Below are 24641 nucleotides of genomic sequence, written 5' to 3'. Positions count from 1 at the left end.
GAATTAAGAAATATGGGGTTAGGTTCGAGTTACACCTGACGTAACTCTGAAAAATGTTACACTACCCAATAATTTGTTACTAAATTTATATTTTGAAAATCTAACCGTTGGATTACATGTTCTATATGGTCTTAACATGCATGCCAATCAAATGTAATTTACCATTTGATCTATAAACTCATCTTTTATGAATTATTTTAAATCACTAAAACTTGAATCTAGACAATTGATAGATGACATAACTATTAATTTTTTATCACCTTGAAATTTTGTAAGAATGAAAAATATACAAAGATAATATAATCTAACAGTAAATTTGTTAAAATTCATATCGAATTAAAAAATATAGAGTTGAGTTCAAGTTACACCTAACGTAACTCTGAAAAATGTTACACTACCCAATAATTTATTACTGAATTCATATTTTGAAAATCTAACCGTTGGATTACATGTTCTATATGGTCTTAACATGCATGCCAATTTAAAATAATGCATAAAAGATTTGACAACTCAACTGATGTGAAAATTTTGTGATAATTTGTTGTATTGTAATACAATTTGTAATTTTTATTTTGTAAAATTCCTTTCATGATAGACACGTATCCCATCAAGCTACCTTTTACTTTAATTTATTTATTTTTACTTCTCCTTTTTTTCTCAACCACACGTATCCCATCACCCTTACACTTATCTTCTCTCATCCTTTCTGCTTCTCCTTCTTTCTGCTTTTCCTTTCTCATCTTTTAAAATTTTTATGTTCTCCCATATGAAACTCTTAGCTCAACTTCCTTGTCTTCTATTTTTTTTTTCAAAGCTTTCTTTTCTAACTCAGTTCGTCTCCTCCTTGATTTCCCTGCATGTTCTATATGGTCTTAACATATATACCAATTTAAAATAATACATAAAAGATTTGACAACTCAACTAACGTGAAAATTATGTGATAATTTGTTGTATTGAAATACAATTTGTAATTTTTATTTTGTAAAATTCCTTCCATGATAGACACGTATCCCATCAAGCCACCTTTTACTTTAATTTATTTATTTTTACTTCTCCTTTTTTTCTCAACCACACGTATCTCATCACCCTTACACTTATCTTCTCTCATCCTTTCTGCTTCTCCTTCTTTCTGCTTTTCCTTTCTCATCTTTTAAAATTTTTATGTTCTCCCATATGAAACTCTTAGCTCAACTTCCTTGTCTTCTATTTTTTTTTTCAAAGCTTTCTTTTCTAACTCAGTTCGTCTCCTCCTTGATTTCCCTGCATGTTCTATATGGTCTTAACATATATACCAATTTAAAATAATACATAAAAGATTTGACAACTCAACTAACGTGAAAATTATGTGATAATTTGTTGTATTGAAATACAATTTGTAATTTTTATTTTGTAAAATTCCTTCCATGATAGACACGTATCCCATCAAGCCACCTTTTACTTTAATTTATTTATTTTTACTTCTCCTTTTTTTCTCAACCACACGTATCTCATCACCCTTACACTTATCTTCTCTCATCCTTTCTGCTTCTCCTTCTTTCTGCTTTTCCTTTCTCATCTTTTAAAATTTTTATGTTCTCCCATATGAAACTCTTAGCTCAACTTCCTTGTCTTCTATTTTTTTTTTCAAAGCTTTCTTTTCTAACTCAGTTCGTCTCCTCCTTGATTTCCCCTCCATTGACCCAGTTCGTCTCCCTCAAAAAAATTTTATGTTCTCCCATATGTTCTTATGGGTTTTTTTTTTTTTTTTTTTTTTTTTTGGATCTAATGATACTTTGTTGTTTCCTGAGGATTGTGATTTTAGATTTTTTTTTTTTTTTTAATATTTTTTTATGTTGGTTGTTTCCTGTGAGAGGATTGTGATTTTAGTTTTTTCTTTTCTGTAAGATGTTTGGTGTTGTTTTCCTGCGAAAGACGCATGAGTTTTCAAATTTTCCTGTGTGAGACGCTTGACTAGGCTTAAGTTGGTGAGAGGCGTGAAAAAGGGTATTTTGGTCTCTTTGTGCATTTTTCTTTTTTCCTATTAAGCTGACCCACATCTGATAAAAAGACACGTAAAGCTGTGTAAAAGACTGCAGCAAAAAAGCTGGGTATTAACGGGCACTACACGACCCTTTTTTAAACTATGGCTTGATAAGGGAAGCTTTCCCTTTACCACATGTTGCTAAAGTGAATTTATCCCTTAAAAACTAATTTTTAGGCTTCACTCTAGAAAAGCTGAATCTCCTTCTTTTGTTTTGTGCACTAGCCTTTATGCCTTTATAACTTATTTTAATAAATGTCCTTGTTTCAATTAATTCTACCACTATTTAATCTACCTTGTTTCCTGAACTTTGAGGTAATTGTTAACAATGAAAACTTTGTTAAATTTACATCATCAACTACCCTAACCCAGATTCCAGAAACCAACCACACGCTAGCTTACTTGGATTGTCAAGATTGTTTGAAATTTCACTGGAACAAGGGTAGAAGCAGTTGGCATCTGAAAGAGACTTGTTTATTGATTAACTAATTAAGGATAATAATTGAAAGAAAAGACGAAGAGTCTTTATTCCGCAGAAGATTCTCAAATTCATATTCAAGAGCATTATCAATGGTCATTGTGCCATCTTAAAAAGGAAGTCTATATATATATATATATATATATATATTAATTGTAGAGCATCAAATTCATTAGGGCTTTGGTTGGTTTCATATGATAATTCCTTGTATTACTTTGAATCATTTGGCTATGAAAGTGTTGAAGTGACTTAAGTGTTAATTACTGCATATTCTGCTACAAACTGCTAGCTGAATTATGCAAGGAATATTTAAGAGGGCTTACAAACACTTGAGCGTTTAAACAAGAACACTAAAAGAAGTCTAGAAATTCATAATTTAGCTTGCGGGATCAACTTTGGTTCCTTTAAGTCACTGATTAATATCTTAAAAAGCTTCTTATATTTTTGTTTAAGTTTTTTATGTAATGAGTTCTGTGACTCTTAAACGAGTCGTATAACCACTAATAAGTCTTATGCTCCCTGCATAACAAGTATAAAATGATTAGATTATATTTGAATTAGTGGTTTTTGATCATATCTTCGTTAGGATAACATTCTCTTTATCTTATCTAAAGATTTTTTAAAGTTGTAAAAGCAACTTTTCGGGGAATTATTTATTGAAATTCCATCCAACATTTGTAACTTCTTCTCTCCCTTTCTCTTAGGGATTTTTTTTTTAATTATGAGAATATGATTCTCTTAGGAATTAAATGATGATGTTTTTACCAATTTAATAGTTAAATCTAGCTCTCTGATTTCATTTCATACGTTCTTATATTCTCTACATCATACACGGTTGCATCGGTAGATAAATGTGAACAGTACCTCTTTAACAGTATTGTACAGTACTCATAAATATATTCTTTTTCTTCCCCCCAAATTTTATCGTGTCACTAAACAAGTTCCACATCAATCTATATTATCTCTCTTAATCTTCTAACAATGCCACTTTGCGAATTTTGGAGTAGCTATATATGTGAAGTGTAACGCAATCTCTGGCACAAAGTATTCCTTGAACAAGTTCAACAACATGCTCTCTATCTCTCGTATACCTTTGAGTATCTATAAATTTGAAATGTAAGGGCATATTATACATAACAAAAAATGCTAACTCTAGATAGAAGCAGCTTTATTGAAATTTGAAATGTAAGGGCATATTATACATTACATCCATAAACTTACCAACCTCCTCATGGGAGATTTGATGAAGTTCTCTCTTCCTATCTGGAAAGTATAAACACACAAAACACAGACATATTCTTGCATGAGATGATTACAATGGTTTCAAAGGATGCAGGACTGGTTTAGCAACAAAAAGAAAGGACGCAGGACTGAATAGAAAACCCATGCTTTACAGGTTAGATCCTCCTAGGGACACTATTACATATATGAACAAATTCTACCAAGTAAAATTATGATTAGCCAGTTAGATATGCTGTCCCATAATCAGAACAGGGAAATAAATGATCACATGCGGGGAGAAACATCTTACTCTCTTCAGCCATAGTCCATGGTGATTCCGAATGGTATTGATCCCATGTTGGAAAATCCAAAGTAGGACAAGGAAAACTGCTACCTTCTTCAATACAGCCATCATTACCAGGAATTAAGGTGTTCTCAATGTCTTTCCATATATCATCCATTGAGTACCCCTTTTCACCCCCTTGCTCTTCTTCAACCTGCTTTTCTGCTGAAGCTTTTATGTCAGGGCCCGCTGTGTCATGAAAGCTCTTCTCTCTAGTCTCTGTGAAGGGCAATGATTCCGCAATAGGATTGCTTGGGGATGAGGAAGAGCAATTAGAAGATGATGACAAGGGAGACATAGCCTGTTTTTCCTCTTGAGCCTTTTTCCTCATATGAGTTCTCCAATAATTCTTAATCTCGTTATCTGTACGCCCTGGTAATTTGCGGGCAATTCTTGACCATCTGTATTGGATCATGACTACATATTAATTGAATACCGGTATAGATATGTGAACAAGCAAGCTAGTAGTTATTGAGGAAAAACAGTATAATCATCCTTATGTTCCAAAGCGCACAGAACTGAGGATTTACATGTATGGAAAAATATTCAACTACTAATTTTTAGGATGTTGGCAAACCTGTTTCCCCATTTGGAGTGAAGCTCCAGCACAAGGCGCTCTTCTTGGGGTGTCATCTTACCTCGCTTGAGACCAGGGTGTAGGTAATTAACCCAGCGTAACCTGCAACTCTTTCCTGTTCTGTTCAAACCTACAACAAAACCAGGTGGTTAAAGGTAGCTCTTTCCAATGGCCCCCTATATCCATATAACCATACCTATTATTTGTCTCCCTCCACCTTCAAACCTGAAACCTTAGCTATAAAATCCCAACGTCGATCACCGAACAATCCTACAAAGCAGTTCAATTTGAAGTCCTCCTGTTCTGTCCATGGACCTTTTCGGATTCCCTCTTGCACCATTTTCATACTCTCTCTCTCTCTGTGTTTGTCTCTAAAGGGATCTTTCTTCACCTATTCAATGGCACATGGACACCTAAATGTACTAATATATGTATATATATATATACACCCAGTTTCCCTTGTGAATAGTGTGATAAGTTTTGGGTAATATAATATGATGATGTTGCATCCTCACCGTAAATGTGGTGCCCACATGCCTCATTTGGTGATAGGCACACCATGCATATGATGTCATCCATTACAATGAAATAATCAAAGTAAGAGATTGATCTGTTGATATGCGCTTCATAATCAGCCCTCCTTGTAAGTTGTAAAGATATGTACTTTAGTAAATTAAGCATTTCATACAAATAAAGATCCTTTTTTAGAAAGGTTATATTGTAGGTTAGATGGATTTGGATCATACATCATGGTTAACATTAATTTGAATTACATATATTTTCATATAATAGAGCTCCTTGTGTTGTTTCCAGTAAGTTTGTGTATAGAAAATATAATGTGGATGGTGTTAATTAAAGTGGGAAAAAGTAGCATTTTGGAGAAAATTCTTTAATAAGGAGCATTAGCTCAGGCTTGGTTGGATACTGAAGAATAAGTTAATGGAAGTCGCTGGATCTTCTTCTCCCTCCATCCAATTTGAGGAAATGATGTTAGTGCCCTTGACTTTAGTAAAGGCCATAATTTAGAAGTTAAGGAAAAGAAAAAAGAAGATACGGTCAAATCTTAAAAAGAAGGGAATAGAATGGAACTATTAAGGAGCCTTACAAGTGACCTTTTCTTGTCTTTATTTTAAATGAGAAGACGGAATGAGATATTAATCCAACACATCTATTGTAATGATATTGTTAAATGCTAAGGAGGTCAAGTTCCTATCTAAGAAGGCTAGCACAATTTGGTTTGTTTTGTGCCCCCCCAGCAATCTTAGATTGGGAGGTGCTGCATAGCTTTATGCTCACTTTAAATAAAACAATTGAAGTTTGCAATGTAGAAACTATATAAAATTATCAGTTGTGGAGCAATATATCACTTTATTGCCTGTGCAAGATGATAAGGTTGTGTAATTAGATATGTCTTGCTCAAGCAATATATCGAAGTTTGTTTTCATGGACCTATTATATAATTATTTTCGACTCTTGCTCTTGCAAGAATATGTGTACTTGTTTAGCTCAGAGAATATCCTCAAGCATATCTAATTATCGTTGAATTAGCTCATCTTATTGTATCAATTAGTAGTGTTGTCAAAGTGGCTGAAACTTATTGATAACTCCTTTAAACCTCTTCTTTCCATCCTTTATCCTTATGGGAAAAAAAAGAAGAAAAAGAGAGAAAGATGCCCAATCTGTTTGCCCTAAATGTATATGTAAAGCTCAAATATTAATTACTAATCTTTTCCATTATATTTTTTTTAGGTATTTATAATTTGGATATACTGCATATTTAATTCCCAGAATCTTTAGAAAGCCAGGATTTATTAAATCTCAAAATAAATTTGGTTCTAAAATTCTAGTTATGAAAGTAAAGAAGACGTGCAATATTTTTTTTTTTTTTTTTTTTGCATCTATTCAATTTTCCAAAAAGTTTAGTGAGAGCCAACTTATCAGGTCCCCCCCCCCCTCCACCTCCGTTTGTGTGTGCTTGCGTATGCTATGATAAAAAATGCAGTTTAAAACCAGCAATGATATGTTTACCAGTGAGAGTGGAATGCTAGTTGAGCTACAAGCCTACAATGACTAACTTTGGTTAGAGCCATAGAGTATTTATTTGTTTTGAACATAATTCTTATCTTTTAGGGTTTAAGAAACATTACTGCTATTCCTTCTTGAAATTTAAATGAAATTACACGATCCAATATCATTAAACTAGATTGTAAACCTTGCATACTTACTTACGGGCACATTAATGCTTTATTTATTTTAAGGACAAAACTTAGGTACTATATCTTAGTTGTTGTTTCTTAAGTTCCCTACTTAAGATTGAGTCATGTGGCTACTTAACTAAAAAATTCACATATTAGAATCTTAAGAGGAGAACCTAAGGAACAGCACATAAGTACTGTACCTAAATCTTACTCTTATTTTAATATTTCTTAAGAAGAAATGTTTTGACTTTTTAGTGAAAAAAATTCAGGGAAATGTTTTCCAATGTTTGGTTTCAACTTGCAAATATTCTTGATAATTTTTTTCCATATTTGGCTGGTACAGAATATAACTTAAGTCAACATATACCATTAGTCTCTAAACTTTAACCCATGGGTGATATTAGTCCTTGAAGTTTAAAGTGATTATTTTTAGTCTCTAACAAACTTTTAAGTAATCTCTTCTAGTCCCTAATATGTAGATTGGAGTGATGACATGTCAATTTTTAGTATGGCCACATCATCTAAGGGATTAAAAATAATTACTATAAACTTCAATTTTTCCATTGGAGATTCTTCATTTGTTTTTATATCATTATCTAATTGTCTTGCTTGTGTATTGTTGATTGCTTTTTTAGATTTGGTAATAGTTTTAGTTTTTTGTTTTTTTATAAGTTCCTCAGAGGCGTTCAGTCGGTGATTGTTTTCACTGTCAAGTTGATAACTGTGGACATAATCTACATCATTCAAATTATCAATAAATACTCTATGTAATTGTAAATTACTTTTCTTTTAGAATCATAATTTTGAATTTCTTTTGGGGGGTTCTAAATAGTAAGAATTTTTACTAAAAATAGATTTTCATTTGTAGTATAATTAGCTTAATAATTTTAATTTAACTTTAGTATGACAACTTGATAAGGACTATTTTGTTTGTTGGGAAAATATATATGAAAAAATGTAGTTTGTTACTACGTGATGTTAGGTATTGTGATGCAATGAACGTTATTAATGTTTATTACAATTTTTTTTTTTAAAGTATTAAAATTCAGTCATAATGAAAATCTATTGAAAAGGCTTATCTAATTTTTGAAAACATGGTGTTATCATTTACTTTTTTGTTGAAGTTGGTACTTGAGTTTATGATAAGTTTTAGGATTTAAGAGAATTTAGACTAGTTTCAACATTGAAAGTATTTGAATGAATTGGAAATAGTTTCCAATTGAAGTCATATTAGGTACAAAATAGAACGGATTTAAAGTTTAATTTAGGACATTTGTCATGGATTAAATTAATTTTTTGTTGAGCTCTCGTAGACCTGGCAAACTAATTGGGCCGTGTCAGTTCGGGTCGGGTTAATTGGGTTCGGGTCAAAATGGGTTTGGGTCAAGAACAAGTCATTCTTATTATGATTGGAACTAGGTTAGGTTAAGTTTGGGTGACTCATATTTTTCACATGATTTTTTAAAATAATAATAAAAATACGCATTTGACTTTGGTATAGTTATGCAACAAATAGTTAACCAAAAAAGCAAAAGACTAAGCTTCTAACCATTAAACTTGGAATTGAAAAGGCACAATTCTTTAACAAATTCCAACATTTACATTCAAATTCAGCTTAAAAACTTAGATAAACCAATTTAAAAGTATATATTCAAATTTTACACAATTTAAAAGTATATATTCACTAATGCTATCACACAAAAAATTCAATATAAAAAACTTGATGTCATGGACCATTTTAAGTTATCAACTTTTTTAAGTGCATTTTTTCCTGTTGCATATAAAATAAAAATGAAGTTATATTACTAATGGCTAGAGAGATAACCTAAAAATAATAATAAATAATAGAAACCTTCAAAATAAAACATAACATATTAGGTAAATAAGAATTTGTAAATATTTATTATGAATTGAACTTCAATTTACTCAACGTTAGTTGTAGATCCAGTATTAAAAATTTTCATATTTGCAAATTGCAGTTCAAGTTTGCGGGTGATTGTGCTAGCCACTTTATCTACAATACAAAATTTTAATATAATTTTTTTTTTTTGATAGCTTATTTTAATATAATTTAAGCATACTATGAAATCAAATCAATGAATAGTTAAATTTTATAACTATGATTGTTTTATAAATTAGAAGATAGGCTAGAGAGCCATAGTTATCTTATCACTTATCAGCTTAGGTTTGTCGGAAATCTTAGTGCTACTAGTGCTGTGGTATGGACCCTATGGTAGTGCCACAGTGGTTGGTTTTACTCTCAATTTGATACAGACTGATTTATTTATATATATATAATAATGATGTGGCCGGCATTTATTTATTTATACACAATGACAATGTTGCTCCTAAAAATAAACAAAACAATGAAAATATGAATTATAAAACAAATCATTTTTTAAAACATTGTTTAAAAAATCAATAAATAAAACGGGTCGGGTTATCAGTTCAACCCATTTTTTACTCCAAGTTGGACTCAAGTCGGGTCCAATTTTGCCGGATCTAAGCTCTTGTTTTAATTATTTAGTATAGATAGATTTCTTCAAAATAATATTGGAAGAGTATGAGTTGAAATTTTTTTTAAATCAACATAAAAAAATTGAATTGACCTCAAATCTTGTCATGCCAGAGCATGTTTGGAGTCTTTGTACATTCTATGGATGCAATCGGGTTGTACTTTGCTAAATTTCACAACATTTAAAATTTGGTGTTCCTTGTCATGTATGTTAAACAGTAAAAGTTGTTTGGATTTTATCTACACATTGGGTCCGTTTGGATTGAACTTATTGTTGTTAAAATTGAAAACTGAAAACTGAAAATACTATAGCAAAATAATTTTTAAATGTGTGAATAGTACCATGAGACCCATTTTTAATGTATAAACAGTGCTGCTACAGTGATAAACAGTGCTGCTACGGTGATAAACAGTAATAAAACAGTACATAAACAGTAAAATTTGTCTCATAAACAGTAAATTTTGCTCCCTTAAACGTGTGAAAGCAAAAAAAAAAAAAAAAAAAAGTGATGCGGGATTTAACGGAAACGCAGAATCCAAACGCTCAAATTGACATTTTTTCAATCTCATCTGGAATTGTTTATGGAGATTTGCTGGTGGTCTTTATTATATACAGTCCCAGAGAAAACTCCGTACTGATCCCATTTTAAAAAATTGTGAAGAAATTTACTAGACGACAGATCAGTAAACAAAATTATGGCCTACATGGATTATTAAATGTAAATAGACAAGTAAAGATGGTTACAGGATGGGTAATGCATATATTATTGCACTAAAAAACAATATGATATGGGTATATTTAAAGTGGGATATAGCATATTTGCCTCTGCTAATACTAACAACATTATATTATTAGTGGTGGTGATGTTAGCAATTTATCTGGCATAGAACAAGCTATAAATAAAACAAAAGAATTATATTAGAAATCAAATGGGATTGTTCCTCCTTGCTTTGAGGGACCTAGATAGTGGAGTGGAGATTGAAAAAAAAAATAGCAAAAAACAAAAAAAGACTAGTGACGTGGACACCACCCATATATGGCCACCCCACCTAATTCTCTCTTAGATATGTACATATAATATATGTGTATGTTTTTCAATTGAATGGAGATTACTTGAAGTTGTTTATAGAGAAATTTGACCGGTTTATGCTTTACATTCATGCATATGCATATCGGCACATACATTATTGTATAATGCCTTGCATGTGTGATATGAGTATGATAATGAAAATTTTTTTCCTAAATTCACAATAAACCTAGAGATCGCAGTTTTAAAAAAGAAAATTCACTAACGGTTGTAATTGATGTATATTAAAATTAGTTTTTGTAATTTAAAAATAATGTTGCATCAATCATTAATCATTACTTATCATATCAACAAGTGAAATATATTTAATATTACTGTTAAATTTTGACCGAGTAAAGCAGAGGTAATCATTAATGAAAAAAGCTAATTTCAATGGAAACAACGATCAATAATCTTTAACTTGTCTAATGTTAAGTACTAATTTAAAGCATAGTGGGTTGACCAAAATATTTGATGCCTCCGTGTGTTCTGTCAAGTACCACAGCCACTAATTCAGCACCCCAAAAAAAAAAAAAAAGAGTACCACAGCCACTAGGCCTGTGATGTATAACAGTTCAATTATGTCTAGCCCTTGGATTGGTTTTGAATTTTTTGTAGTCTAATTTTTTAAATTTATAATGGATACTCCAAAAACTACTTGGTTCCACAAATTGCCACGTGTCTACAGCAATGCGACAATGATGCCAAATTGCCAATATGATAGTATTCCTCTGAAAATATTTTATGTGAAACGATAACATATCATATGCGATACGATCATATATTATATTGCATTTGCTTTAGGCAGCCACGCGGTAATATATTATATTGCATTTGATTGCATTTGCTTTAGGCAGCCACGCGGTAATATATTATATTGCATTTGCTTTAGGCAGACACGCGGTGAGCACAGAGCGAAATATTTTTTTGCCTTTTACTAAAAATAATGTCTTTTTTTTTTTTTTTGAGGATCTACTAAAAATAATATCTATATACATTGCATTTGCTTTTTATTATTCAATGGCAAAAGAACTTTAGAAAGGACTTGTATTTTGTTCTTTCCGTTACAGTTGCACTAAAAAAGAAAGCTAGTGGAGGCGAGGGAAGGGAATTGTCTCACACCATGTATGGAGTAAAGACCCCATAGCTTTGGATGGTGGGAAATTGGGAATTTTAAAGGCTTTCCATAATTGATCGAGCTTTCCATAACTGCGTTGTGGTTAATACTCCTTAAATAACCTCTCTTTTTTGGTAGAAATATTAAATAACCTTTTGTACCATACAGCACCATAAAACCATATCTTGGTCATAATTAGACAAGAAGCCCTAGTACCCTCCAAGTTTCATCTATGGCCAATCAAAAAAAAAAAAAAAGGTTTCGTCTATGGAAATCCTATTTCCTACCTATAAACTCTAGTGGGCTTTGTCTTGAATCTAAAGCAGAAATCCTTTTTTCTTCTTTGTTTTTTTTTTTTCTTTTTTTCTTTTTTTTGCCTTTTTTTTCTAATAGGTGAAACTGGTGATCAGTCAAAGGTAGAACAACTATTGTGACAAAATATTAGAATGATTAAGAGAATACTGAAATTCATGTGGGTCACTTTGCACTTACATCCTCTTGTTTTGGTCTTCAATACATCATTGCTTTGGTAATAAAGCAATTGGAGTTGTTTTTAAGATATAATAGGTAGCGGGGGGGCGTCATTGAGTATATGCTTTTATTTGCACAATTCAATCAAGCATCGGATTCAGATACTGGTGAATTCAGAATATACTCAATATTCTAGTTGACAAAGAGACTTTTATGATAGTACTCTTAATTGTGGTCCGTATAATCTCTAACTTGTGATTGGTCCCCCTCATGGAGCAGATAGAGAGTTTATCTCATATTATGTCAGATAATTGGTGTCATTTTCTGCTGCATCATTTCCATCACTATTGTCTTAATTTTCTTTTCTTTTTTTGCTATATATGTTTTTTTCTTTTATTGTTTTGGCCATGAATAACATATGAAATAGCATCAAATAGCACAAATGGATCGAAATCCCAACCATCTCTCTTGGTAAAGATTGCTAATAGTAAATAGTAAATACCACTTTAGCTCAAAATGACATTTTGTTTATCCTGATTAAACCTGAATCATTAATTTGAACGGAGAAACTTTGAGTCACTTTTTTCGAATTTTTTATTATTTAAAAGATAAGTAGATAGTGACACTTGTCATGCTGTAACACAGCAAAAATGCTATCTTTATCTCGGTCTACGATAAGATAGCCCGACGTTTGATCATTTCCTTAGGAAACTTCATTGGTATATTACATTTACATACATATTTTCGAAGACTACTTGAGTGCCCTGTCTAATCGCATAAAAAAAAATGCACATTCGAGATAAGTCTTACATCAGCTGGATTTGTGGTGGTGTTTCACGAAAGTAAAGTGATGTCCCTCCCTGTGCGTGTGTTCAGTCCGTGTCTTTCTCAAAAAAAAAGTAAAGTGATGTCCAGGCACAATAAACTTTGGGATATGTAGACGCCATAGTCTACATGCATATCGGGATAGGCCCAATCATGACAATCATTTTATAAACTGTCCTTTTGTAGACAATGTACTGACCCCAAAAGAAATTGTCATTGTTTGTAAGATATGGCTTTGGGAGAGGTTTGAAGGTACAGATACGGTTCAGGATCGTTGTGGTGATACAGATTTTTAGGTTTGAATCACTTAAAAAAAATAGAGAGAAAGGAAGAGAAGAAGAGGTTAAAAGTAGTGGCATATTGTAAGGATGTGACTCAATAGGAAAAATTTCAATTCACTGGTCATTTTGATGCAATTAAAAAGAAAAGCTTTCTTGGTTATTTTAAGTATGCAATAGGGATGCGACAAAATAGGGAAATCCCAGTTCGTAGGGCTTTTGATGGATCTAAAATGAAAAAGCTTGTGTGGTTATTTCTAGCATTATTTAACAAATAATTTTATAATAATGAAACAAATCTAAAAAGAACTTATCAAAAGTCAAAGTATATTTAACTTTAAGAAACAGATTATAGACACAAATATATAATATTAGATTTGCTCTTTGTAAAGAATTGAGAAATTATAGTTTGGATGCTTCAAATCCCTTACTACAGTGTAAACTATTCGCGTGTCCATTGAGGTAGCCAGAATGGAACTATTCATGATTTTTTCTTTTTCTTTTTCTTTTTCTTTTTTTTTTTTTAAAGGAAAAGATCAGTATTTCAGGAGAGAGTTGAGGATTATAATTTGAAGTCTTTTTTTTTTTTTTTTGATGAGAAAAAATTATTGTATTTGTTGTTATTTTTTTTTTTTTTAGAGAGTTTTGAACTTGTGGCGTCCACTCTTGATGATAACTCTTTATCATCAGACCAAGACATCAATCAGTTTTTCGTATAGGCGGGGATTGAACCCTAAATCTCTTATACAACTATCAGAAACTTTACCAATTGATCTAACTGGAATTCACTTCAATTTGAAGTCTTTGTCCATCTCCATTGTTTATTTTTGTTATTTTAGGCAATAATGGAATAGATAAATAGGAAACTGTTAATGCAATTTTGTGTTCACCTAAATAACCAAATTTGATTTTATGACAATAATTTTATCATTTTATCACTCTAAATGAAACTTTCTATTTATAAACAAAGATTTCTATCACTATCTTCTTTGTTTAATAGTTGCCAAATTGATTTATGATAATGACTTGTGAAATACAAAATTTAATCAATAGTTTCTTATTTTTTTTCTACTTCATTATTGTTCGAAATAAAGAAATAACAAATATGGACAAAAGGCTTCAAAATAAATTGATTGCAAGAATTTGGAGATTTAATTGACAAGATTAAAAATTTTGAGATCTAATCTAAAATATGGTATTAATAATCAACCCCCCTTACCTCCATGAAAATCATCAATCTTAATTGTCATCGGCTTGGGATCCCTAGAGGCCGTTCATTAACTTCATTGTTTGGCATGAAAAGATTCCCAATCACCCTTTCTCATCTATGATGTGTAATGAGGAAGATGAATCATGCAACAGTTTATTATGGGATTGTTCCTTTGCTCAAGTCGTATGGCTTCAAGCTCCATTATTCTAGAATTCTTTCCGGTAGCTCTTTGATTTTGTCAAAGTATCTACTTCTTTAATGTCATTACAAATGTAATTTTGCTAAACTGGTTGATTTGCTGCACTCAGTTAGGATATGTTCATTGGAAATATTTTGGATTCTTAAGAATATTAGGTTGATATGTGAGATTTTGTTAATATAACCTTGGTTAGCGTACTTTTATATTTTAATCATGCTGTCTAGCTCTTGCTAGTGTCACAAAAGAAAATAAGGTCATTGTTGAAATGTCCCTTTTTTCTCTTTCCTATTGTACAAATTATGGACAAAATGGGCTTTTGCCCTTTTCAGGAAAATTAATTAGCTTTTTGTCCTTCTTCCCAAACTAAATAGGGAAATGCCCCTCTTTTGAAACTCGACTTTTTCAAAATCAAGTTAAGCCCTATAGTGACATTTTCAATGACCTATAGTGACGTTTTTAAGGACCTATAGTGGCGTTTTGTAACTTGATATCCATGAAATCGAGTTATAGGCAATAAAATTGCCTATAACTCGATTTCATGGATATCAAGTTACAAAACGTCACTATAGGTTCTTAAAACGTCACCATAGGTCCTTAAAAACGTCACTATAGGGTTCCAGAATTTTTTTTTTTAACTCGATTTTGAAAAAGTCAAGTTTCAAAAGAGGGGCATTTCCCTATTTAGTTTGGGAAGAAGGGCAAAAGGCTAATTAATTTGGCTAAAAAGGGTAGAAGCCCATTTTGTCCTACAAATTACTATAAATAGATAAAGTCTACTATCACTTTTGCTTAAAACAAAATTTTGAGATTTTTTATGTGATTTCTCTCATTCATTTTCTTTTAAACAAATAATTATTATGACTAAACTTTCTCACCTTGAAATGTGGCTTGCATAGTTGCATCTACATTCTTAGAAAAATAATTTTGCTTGACTTTTTACACCTTAACTTCTTAACTTTTATTATGACATTCATTAATATGTCTAACTTTTCTTGCTCTATTTAATAGAGTATTCTATGTAGAGTTGGGTTTGTGCTTAGTGGCCAGTTCCACTGGACACGCTAGGATATGGACACAAGCCTCACCCTTCTATGTATACTATACTAGCCTTCATTATATCATCTTGTATGTGCAGGACTTTTTTCTCCTTATTTGGACTTTTTATTTTAAAATTATCTCCTTTTTTTTTCAATTAATTTTTTTGTGGGAAAAAAAAGTAATAGCATTATGGTATTATTCGTAATAGGTGTTGCAGACATTAAAGTCATAAAATAAATTTCCATACAAAGAATTGCTAAAATTCATTAGAAGATTCAGCAAAATTGAGCCCGAAATTCTTAACAAGAGAGCCTGCTTTACTTCAATTTATTTTGGCACATCTCGACCCTTTCACCAAGCCTTTATTAAATTAAATTTTATTTTTTTAGTGAACTTTTAACATATAATTGTATGCTGAATTTATATTAGATTTTATATATTTTAGATGAAAATACTATTAACATTATTTATCACCAAAAAAAAAAAAAAAAAAAATACTATCAACATTACTTGTCAACTTGGCGTGTAATTCTCAAATTTAAATATTTTCAGCTTTAGATCTATTACTAACATTAAGTAATTTTTTTATAAGTTCATTTTTCTTCCTAATTGTTTTTTTTTTTTTTTCTTTACCTACTACTTTATATATTATTATAACTAATTTTAAGTTTGATTAGTTTTTTTTTGTTAGCTTTTTAAACTAATTTCCTTATGTAGAATTTTTTAAAGATATAATCTTTTTAGTACAATGTTATTTTTGCCAATATTCAATAAATAAACTTTCAACCAAAAGCTAATTCAAATACACACTTAATTATTTTTATAGGTTATTTAACTTTATTTTATATTTCAAGCATATAACATGTATACGTGTTTTCTTTTCTTTTTGTGGAAATATTGAATAGCATAATATCAATATTTATTACTACACTATAACTTAAGTATTAAAGTGTTATTCAAATTTTATTTTTGAGTTTTATTTTTGTTCTTTTATTTTATTAGAAAAAATACAAAAGTAAAAAACTAGGGTCTTGATTCCCTTAGGGTATTTGTTAATGGATCATTTTAGGAAAGTTTTTATAAAACTTTCATAAGAAATATAAAAAGTTTTTAAAAAAATGGAAAATTATTGAATATTCTGGGAGTATCATAAATGTGTACTCTCCCTCTCACATGAATTGTGGGTCTCACAATAAATTTAATTAGTGAGACTCACAGTTATGTAAGAAAAGGGAATACGCATTTATGGTACTTCGGGAGTACCCAATAATTACCCCAAAAAATTAGTTACTTTTTTCTTTTCTCATATAAATTTTTTATAAATATTTCTTAAATCAATGTCTTTAGAGTATCTATCAACTTTTTCTAATGTTTAATATCTTCCAATAACAATCATTATTGGTCCCCCTCAAAAAAAAAGTAATCATTATTGGTCACTACAATGCATTCAACCATTATTGACCACTTTAACTACATTCTCATTTTCATTCTAAAAAAAAATAAAAAATAAAACTAAGATATCAATATCACCCATTAATAAATATATAAATCAATTTTCTTATTAACTATAAATTTTTTTTTTATCAATAATTTTTTTTTCAATACACAGTTTATATATATATATATATATATAGAAACAATAGCTTAACTATTTGTTCTTTTTTTTTTTTTCTCCAACAGTACTACGTTCAGGGTATATATATAATTTTTTGAGAGTAGGAGGTTCTTCCACTTTGATGTGCACGAGGACGTGCAACACTTGCAGATGCAACAATAGAAAAGGATTTGAGACATTGCCTTCTGCCTTATCAAGTTATGATTATCCATCTCTTATATTTTGAAAATTCTATCATTGCTAGAATTTAATATTGAAACGCAAGCAATACCAAGCCTCAAATATGGCTTTCCATACCACTAAAAATGTGGTGCATGCTAATGATCCTTGACTTAAACACGTGTTAGGCCATTTAGGAAATTTCACGTCTCTCTCAAGGGATTTTTGACATTTAGCGTGATTTTTACAAATAATTTTGTTAGTTGACAAGTTTTGCAAACATATTTGTTAAGTAGCATTTCGAGTCTATGAGACTCGAGCTCAACGAAAAAAAAGCTTACCACCGATCTCTTCTTCTCTCCAATTCAGTTATGATATTCTTCTTTTTCTCTTTAGATCAAGCCTGAATCCAAATATGCAGATTTGATCGTGTAGTTTCTGTGGAGGCCGAAGTGCTTTTCTCTTTTGGTTTCTTCTTCTTCTTCTTCTCCTTTTGGTTTTTGTGGACTCGAGTTCCCTCATTAAACTCGATTCACACAGACTCGAGATGTTATTTCCCAAATATGTTTCAATGTTTGGTTTTCTTATCAACTAATAAAATTGTTTGCAAAATGCCAAAAATCCCTCTCTCTATCTCTCATAACAACAAAGGCAGCAAATATCTCAAAATTTTATTGTAATTCTTTATTTTATTGCAAATAAAGTTTCTTATGGTTAAATAAGAAATCCAAGATTTAATACTCATCTACACCAAAAACTAATTGGTGTCTTAGTCTAATGATAAAGAACTATTATCAAAAGGAGCGGACGTCATAGGTTGAAATTATATCCATAAAAATAAAATAAAAAATAAATAAAGTCTACTATTTTTTTATTAGAAATTCCAATTGATTACAATTTAAATGTCTTTATCTTTATTTAATGGAATTATTCCAAGTTTATATATATTAATCTATTTTTCATCGTGGAGTGAAACTCAATGAGTCTCTCCCTAATTAACTCTGCTTCCAAATTTTTTTCTAGTGATTAGAAATTTAGATTATTAAGTTTGCTTTCAAGTGTTTTTATCTATTGAATTGAAACTGTTGAAAAAATTGTTGGCTAAAAATTGAAATTAAAAAATAAAAAATAATAATAACATATTTAAGGGAGAGGAGATAAGAGGAAAAAAAAATCACTTAATTGTGAGTGCAAATGATATGCAATGTTTGCCGCTACTTATCAAGTCCAATTTTCAATCATGGCCAATTGTATGTTTGTTTCTTTGTCTGGAGTAACAAGTCTTGAAGGTCTTCTTTTTCTTTTTCTTTTTTTCTATAAAGAACAATGTAAGAATACACTAAAAATATAATGTATAAAGAAGTATTCAACAATCTCCTAAAAGTAAAAACCACTTTCAATGTCTCCTTTCATTATTATTATTAGTTTTGCTAACAAAACTTCAATTCACTTACAAACTTATTATATTGCAGCTCCATTGGATATACAATTCATATGCAAACACTTCATTACGAGCAACTAAAAATGTCTTTTTCTTTTCTTTTTTTTAATTGTAGAAAAGGGAGTGGTATACGATTTATGAGAAAAATAAAAGCAAAAACTCATTTTTTTTTTTTAAAGAACCCTTTTACTTAGAAAAGGGGGTTTTATTTATTTAGAGAGAGACTTTTTGAAATCTCATGAGTTTTTGAATGAAAATACTCTAAAATGGTTTTGGTGCAAACACCTTTGGAAAATTTCAAGTGACTTTTTGGATCAATGCCTCTCTTAAGAACATTTTTGAAATACTTTTTGGAAAACTTTTTTTTTCTCTTTCTTTGAAAAATGTGCAAACATGAAGCCTTTTATTATGGAATGATGAATCCACAATATCATCTATGAAGATGACATGAGAACCCATATATATCCAGAGGAAAATGTTTATCAAAAAAAATATCAGAGGAAAATGATATAAACACAACATATCAAATAAATTGCAATCAAAGACAATGAAGTAAACATATTGACCCAAACAAACATGTGAATTCCAAGATGGCATCTTGCAATCATCAATCAATCAATACACGTGGACTCATAAAATAGCAATCACACAATGGTAGGTATGCGAATCAATACACTAAACATCATGGAGAGCTGATCACATCCAAACATTTTCAACATGTGAATCATTGTTTCATGTATATACATATCCAAAAACATGTAAATCCATACACGCATGACTCATGTATACACAAACATATAAATTAGAACATGCAAACCCAAGAATCACACAGGTAATATCACTACAAGAAATTTGGTCTTTAGCGACGGCATATAGTCGTCACTAATGCTTTAAATATCGTCACTAATTATATTGGCAACGAAAAATGTCATCACTAACTTTCATTAAACGAATTTGGTAACAAAAAGGTTTTTTAGCGACGATATTAATGCCGTCACAAATACAATACTATTAACGACAACAAAGTTGTCGCTATTAGTGACAGTTGTCATCATAAATAACTTGAGACTCCAAGACGAAATGTCGTCGCCACTAGCTCATTAGTAGTGACAAATTTTTTTGTCGTCGCTAGTAGATTATTATTAACAACGACATTTTTATTATCGATAAATAACGACGCTTGCTGTCGTCACAGATAATAATATATAAGTGACCACAAACATGTCATCACTACTAAAAATTGCATATTAGCGATGATATTGTTTGTCGTCACTAATGATATGATAAAATATTAGCAATGACATTGTCGTCGCTAATAATATTTTACTTTTTTTTTGCTTTAAAATTTACATTCTGAATTTTACATGGATACCTATTGGGAAATATCAAAGCACAATCCTATGCACATAAAAAATTTTCAATCACAAATACTCATATAAGCATAACAATTGCTCAATCAATAACTACTAATAAGGGAAAATAATACCCAAGTTCAATATCATATACATAATAAAAGCTCCAATCTATTCACTCAAATACTAATCAAATGATAACGAATTTCTCATGAAGATATGCAACCAAGTTGAAACTTGTTGCAATGAACAAAACATAAAACAAGAGCCAACAAGGAACAAGACAAAGAAGAAAAAGAAAAAAAAGTAACCGCTAAAATTCCATATCCAATTTTCTCAGTATTTCCAAACTAGTTTACTTTTAAAAAGTACTCCATAACTCAAATTAAATTAAGATCATTTTTACAATTCACCAATCAGTTACACCCAAAACAAACAAAAACTCCAAAAATCATTCAAACCCATGAAACTCTAAGACACAGAGACCCATAACTAAACCATGAAACAGTTGCTGATTTTCAAAGATACCCACAACTTGTTTACCAAAATTAAGGAATACCCAAAAGGTAAAATGAAGAGAGATCATCAAAAGTACCTCAATTCAACCCAACCAGGAATGATGTGAACTTTGACACTCCCCAAAGTTGAAGTGTCAGACTTTGAGTTTAGTTTCTTCTTCTATAAAAAATAAAAATAAAAACTTTGTTTCTTTCACATAGTGTCTGGTAAACACCTTGGACTTACAAGTTGAACAAAAGAGTGAGATCATGCTCTTTTCTAATCACGTTTGTGCCTTCAAGACGAACCACCACTGGTACTTTCAACATAACCTTCAAAACAAGACCCAACAGAAGTTAACTCTTCAGCAAATAGCTTGGAGACAATAAAGTCATTAAATTAAATTGAAAGTGAAAGAAAAGTAACAATTTAAAATGTTATAAAAGTTCATTTATAACAAAGAGTCTTCTCCATCATTCCTTTTTTCATTTAATTTTTCATTAAAAGATGTCAAAAACGTTCATCTGTTTTCTTAAACTCTCAATCTGCAATCACACCCACAAAGCTATAAGAAAAGCTACTAGAGTTTTCTTAAACTCTCAATCTCTATATGAATTTGGTTGGTTATCTAAGGCCTTAAGAAATAGAAGAACTATTAAATAAAAAAGGACTTGAAAATTAAAAAGAAGACTCATGGGCTTGGTACAGCCAATTAATTCTCATTTTAGTAAATCCTGAATTTGCCAAATTATGCATCTTGCTAAGACTCATCAATGACAAAAAAAAAGTTTCTAAATGGTGCCAATTAGGTCCCACATCAAAACTAGACTCCAATTCTAGAATCTCCTTGTTTGATCTTTGACCTCTATTCTAGTTTCATCACTCTCAAGAGGTTGGAATTGAAAATTTAAGAGAGCAAATCAAAGAAATGGTGATCAATGCTGCCTAAAGCATGGAGTTTATTTTACTCAAAATATAATACCATAAGTAATTGGGTTATGGTTTTTTTTTTTTTTTAGACTTGAATTATGTAACAATGGTTTTGGGTATTTTTCTCTATAAGGGTTTATCACCAACTTGATTGCAGGACTTTCTAACATTCATTTTGTTGAAATCCAAGAAGACTTGACAGTATTTCTGCTGGCACAACTTGTACACACACTTTAGACCAAGGAACACGTAAGCCCCTTTTGAGGGCCTTGTTAAACCCCACATAACAATCCCAGCTGCAAACAACAATGCTTGATAGCATGATTTTTTCTTTATTGGATTTCAATTATGATAAAAATGAAGCTATAATTAGTTTAAAAGTAAAAATCAAAGGTAAAGCAAGTCAAATTAGTTAGAAGTAGACTTAAAACTAATAAATGGTTATTGATGAGCTATCTGAGAACAGAAAAAAGTTTTAAGGTTCATAATATCCATGAAAAACTAGTATTGTTGATGACAAATAGGATGAAGAGAAACTGCCAACTTAGATTTATAATTAATTACATTGTGACAAAAAAGAGTTTCATAAGTAGAGCTAAATTGATTCTTCCAAATATAATTCAAGTAAAATGAAGACAATGATACAGTATAAAATAAAGAGTTATAACCAAAAGGTGTATAAAACTAACCACATGGGTTACCTCTGAATCATCCACACAAAAAACTATCTCAAGCATTAACTTAAAAAGATTTTAGTTTTTAGAAAGATGAGATAATGGGTCTATGCAGATTTTTATACTCCCTCTCCAAATTGAGAGTCCCACTTTAGGAATTTAACAATAAAGTGAAAATGATAAATGGTCAAAACTATACCTCAAAAGCTAAAAATATACTCAAATTTTTTTTATTTTTTTAAATGATTCATTTTTCTCCCTCCAAAAAGATTAATTCAAGAAGGTTCTAATTTTTAAACGTTACTTTTCAAAAGGCTACATTTAGGGAAGGCAGGGTGGGGTGAATATTCTTTGTTGGAAAGATTAGGAGCAGGTTCATGGTTTACTTTATACCACAGGTTTGCAGTACAGGTATACCTTTCAAATGTTGAGAGAAAAATGCAATACATGAAAAGCAACTCACATATATTTTGAGTGAAACTTAATCACAACATTAGTTAACGTTTGAGTATACCTATATAAGTTTGCATGAATGAAAATTTTGTTCACTTTTGCCACCAAAAATAAAAATAAATAAAAATAAAAATAAAAATAAAAATGAGAAATAGAAATTTGGATGCAATGTTTAATTGGTAAGTGTAATAAAATTATGGGCAAGATAGAACTAAAAGGAAAGCATTCTAATAAACAAGAATATGTTAGGCTTCTTCATGGTTTTACAAGGAAATGGCATGTGATGACACCTTTAAAATTTTAGACTTACATGAAATAATTTACAATAACATTGAATTATAGAAGTAAACACAAAATGAGGGAAAAGAAAGGGAGACTACTCACAACCTTTAAAGACCAGGAAACCCGAAACCAAAATGTTAAAGGACGTACTGACACTTCACCTGCCAAATTGTTTAGCTCCACAACAGCAACAGAAGACAGTTCTTTTGCTTAAAAAGCCTCTTCAGCCAATTTTTGATTCTACACACATAACCCACTATTCTCCTCTGAAAGCTAAACATGTTCCAACTTAAGTTTCTCATTCTCAATCTCCTATCCAAACAAACAAACACAACAATGAGTTCCAAAAGTGCAAGCACTTGTCAAAATGTAGAATGACACATAAACAATGTGCTTTAATACCAGACAATTGTGTAGTATATTTTGCAGATGAATCAGGAAGTTTCACAGCATGAGTAGGTCAAGCAGCTGGATCTTCTACAAGGATCACGTGCTAGCCATTTGTGAATTAGATTTTCCCAGATAGATTGCCATGATGTAGAAGACAAGGTGTTATTTGCATGTTATAAACAGGAGTTTTAAATTGGGCCAAAAAAAAGGAACTTATGATAAGGACAATCAGGTTGCTGCCATAATAATCCGACTTTAATAAACCATAATTCCACATATTACCATTTTTCAATCACAAATACTCGTATAAGCATAACAACTACTCAATCAATAATTACTGTAGGGTCACGATTCGTGGCGGACCGTAACGGTGTCGGGTTCGCACGTAAAACGACCCTAACAATATCATTTGTAGAGCGTGGGTTTGAAAGGCTAGGCCTTGATCGATAGGCGATGGGTTTTTCATGGCGTTCGTACAAGGTTAAACGATCGTCACCCCTAGAGTACTTCTCATGGAGGTGGGCTGGGAGGCTCTCGTTTTTGGCCATTTTTCCCCCGCCCCCTTTTTGGTGCACCTTCCTTTTTATTATATAGTCCGGCCTGGTTGATCATGACCCTCCACTTGTAGGTCAGGCGGGAGCTTATCTCTGTATCCGTCCCGTCAGCCGTCCCATCTGACTTTCTATTAGGTGCATGGATCAAGGTTCACACTGTCCAAACGTCTTTTCTTTTCAACCATCTCTGGGTATTGGCAGGTGCATTTACTGAAGAAAGGACGCGTTTTCTTTAGTCCAACTTTCACACCCTGCTTCCCTATGGGCCCCATTTCGTTCACATCCCCTGGAGGGGGCTGTTTGGGGGTTGCCTACACCACAGTGTGGGCCTTTCTATTACAGCTCCGGAATGCCGAGGACAAGATAAGTCCTCAGCCATTCCCTTTGCCACGTCGGCCACTGACCATTCGTCCTCGGCAAGATACCCCATCAGTACGGGTTCTGGGCCCCGGTAGAGTTTGGGCTGGGTTGCAGACCTCTCGGGCCCACAATTACTAATAAGGAAAAACAATACCCAAGTTTTATATCATATACATAATTTATTTTCAAATCTACTCTCTCAAATAATAATAAAATAATGACAAATTCCTCAAGAAGATATACAACCAAGTTTGCAATGAAAAGTATCTCCCCTCAACATCATCAATAGCCTAAGGCATGCGACATTTTAACCTGAAATAAAAAATAATAAACCAATGTAAAGGTAAACTAAAGTAGATGACAAAAATGTGTACA

General features: G+C 31.3%; 1 protein-coding gene across 1 annotated transcript; it reads right to left on the bottom strand.

Annotated features, from left to right (window-relative positions):
- Positions 1 to 3640: 3640 nt before the first annotated feature.
- On the bottom strand, positions 3641 to 5056 carry LOC115987876 (transcription factor MYB59). Its single transcript, XM_031111486.1, has 3 exons — positions 4866 to 5056; positions 4641 to 4770; positions 3641 to 4464 (listed from the first exon to the last, which is right to left on the bottom strand). Exons 1-3 carry the CDS (start codon positions 4984 to 4986, stop codon positions 3957 to 3959), a joined length of 759 nt encoding a protein of 252 aa, XP_030967346.1. The 5' UTR covers positions 4987 to 5056; the 3' UTR covers positions 3641 to 3956.
- Between the last annotated feature and the right edge of the window lie 19585 nt (positions 5057 to 24641).

Source organism: Quercus lobata, chromosome 1 (genome assembly GCF_001633185.2).
Source record: "Quercus lobata isolate SW786 chromosome 1, ValleyOak3.0 Primary Assembly, whole genome shotgun sequence".
Lineage (NCBI taxonomy): Eukaryota > Viridiplantae > Streptophyta > Magnoliopsida > Fagales > Fagaceae > Quercus > Quercus lobata.
Note: the sequence above shows the minus strand (reverse complement) of the source record. Positions and strands in the feature narration are given on the sequence as shown.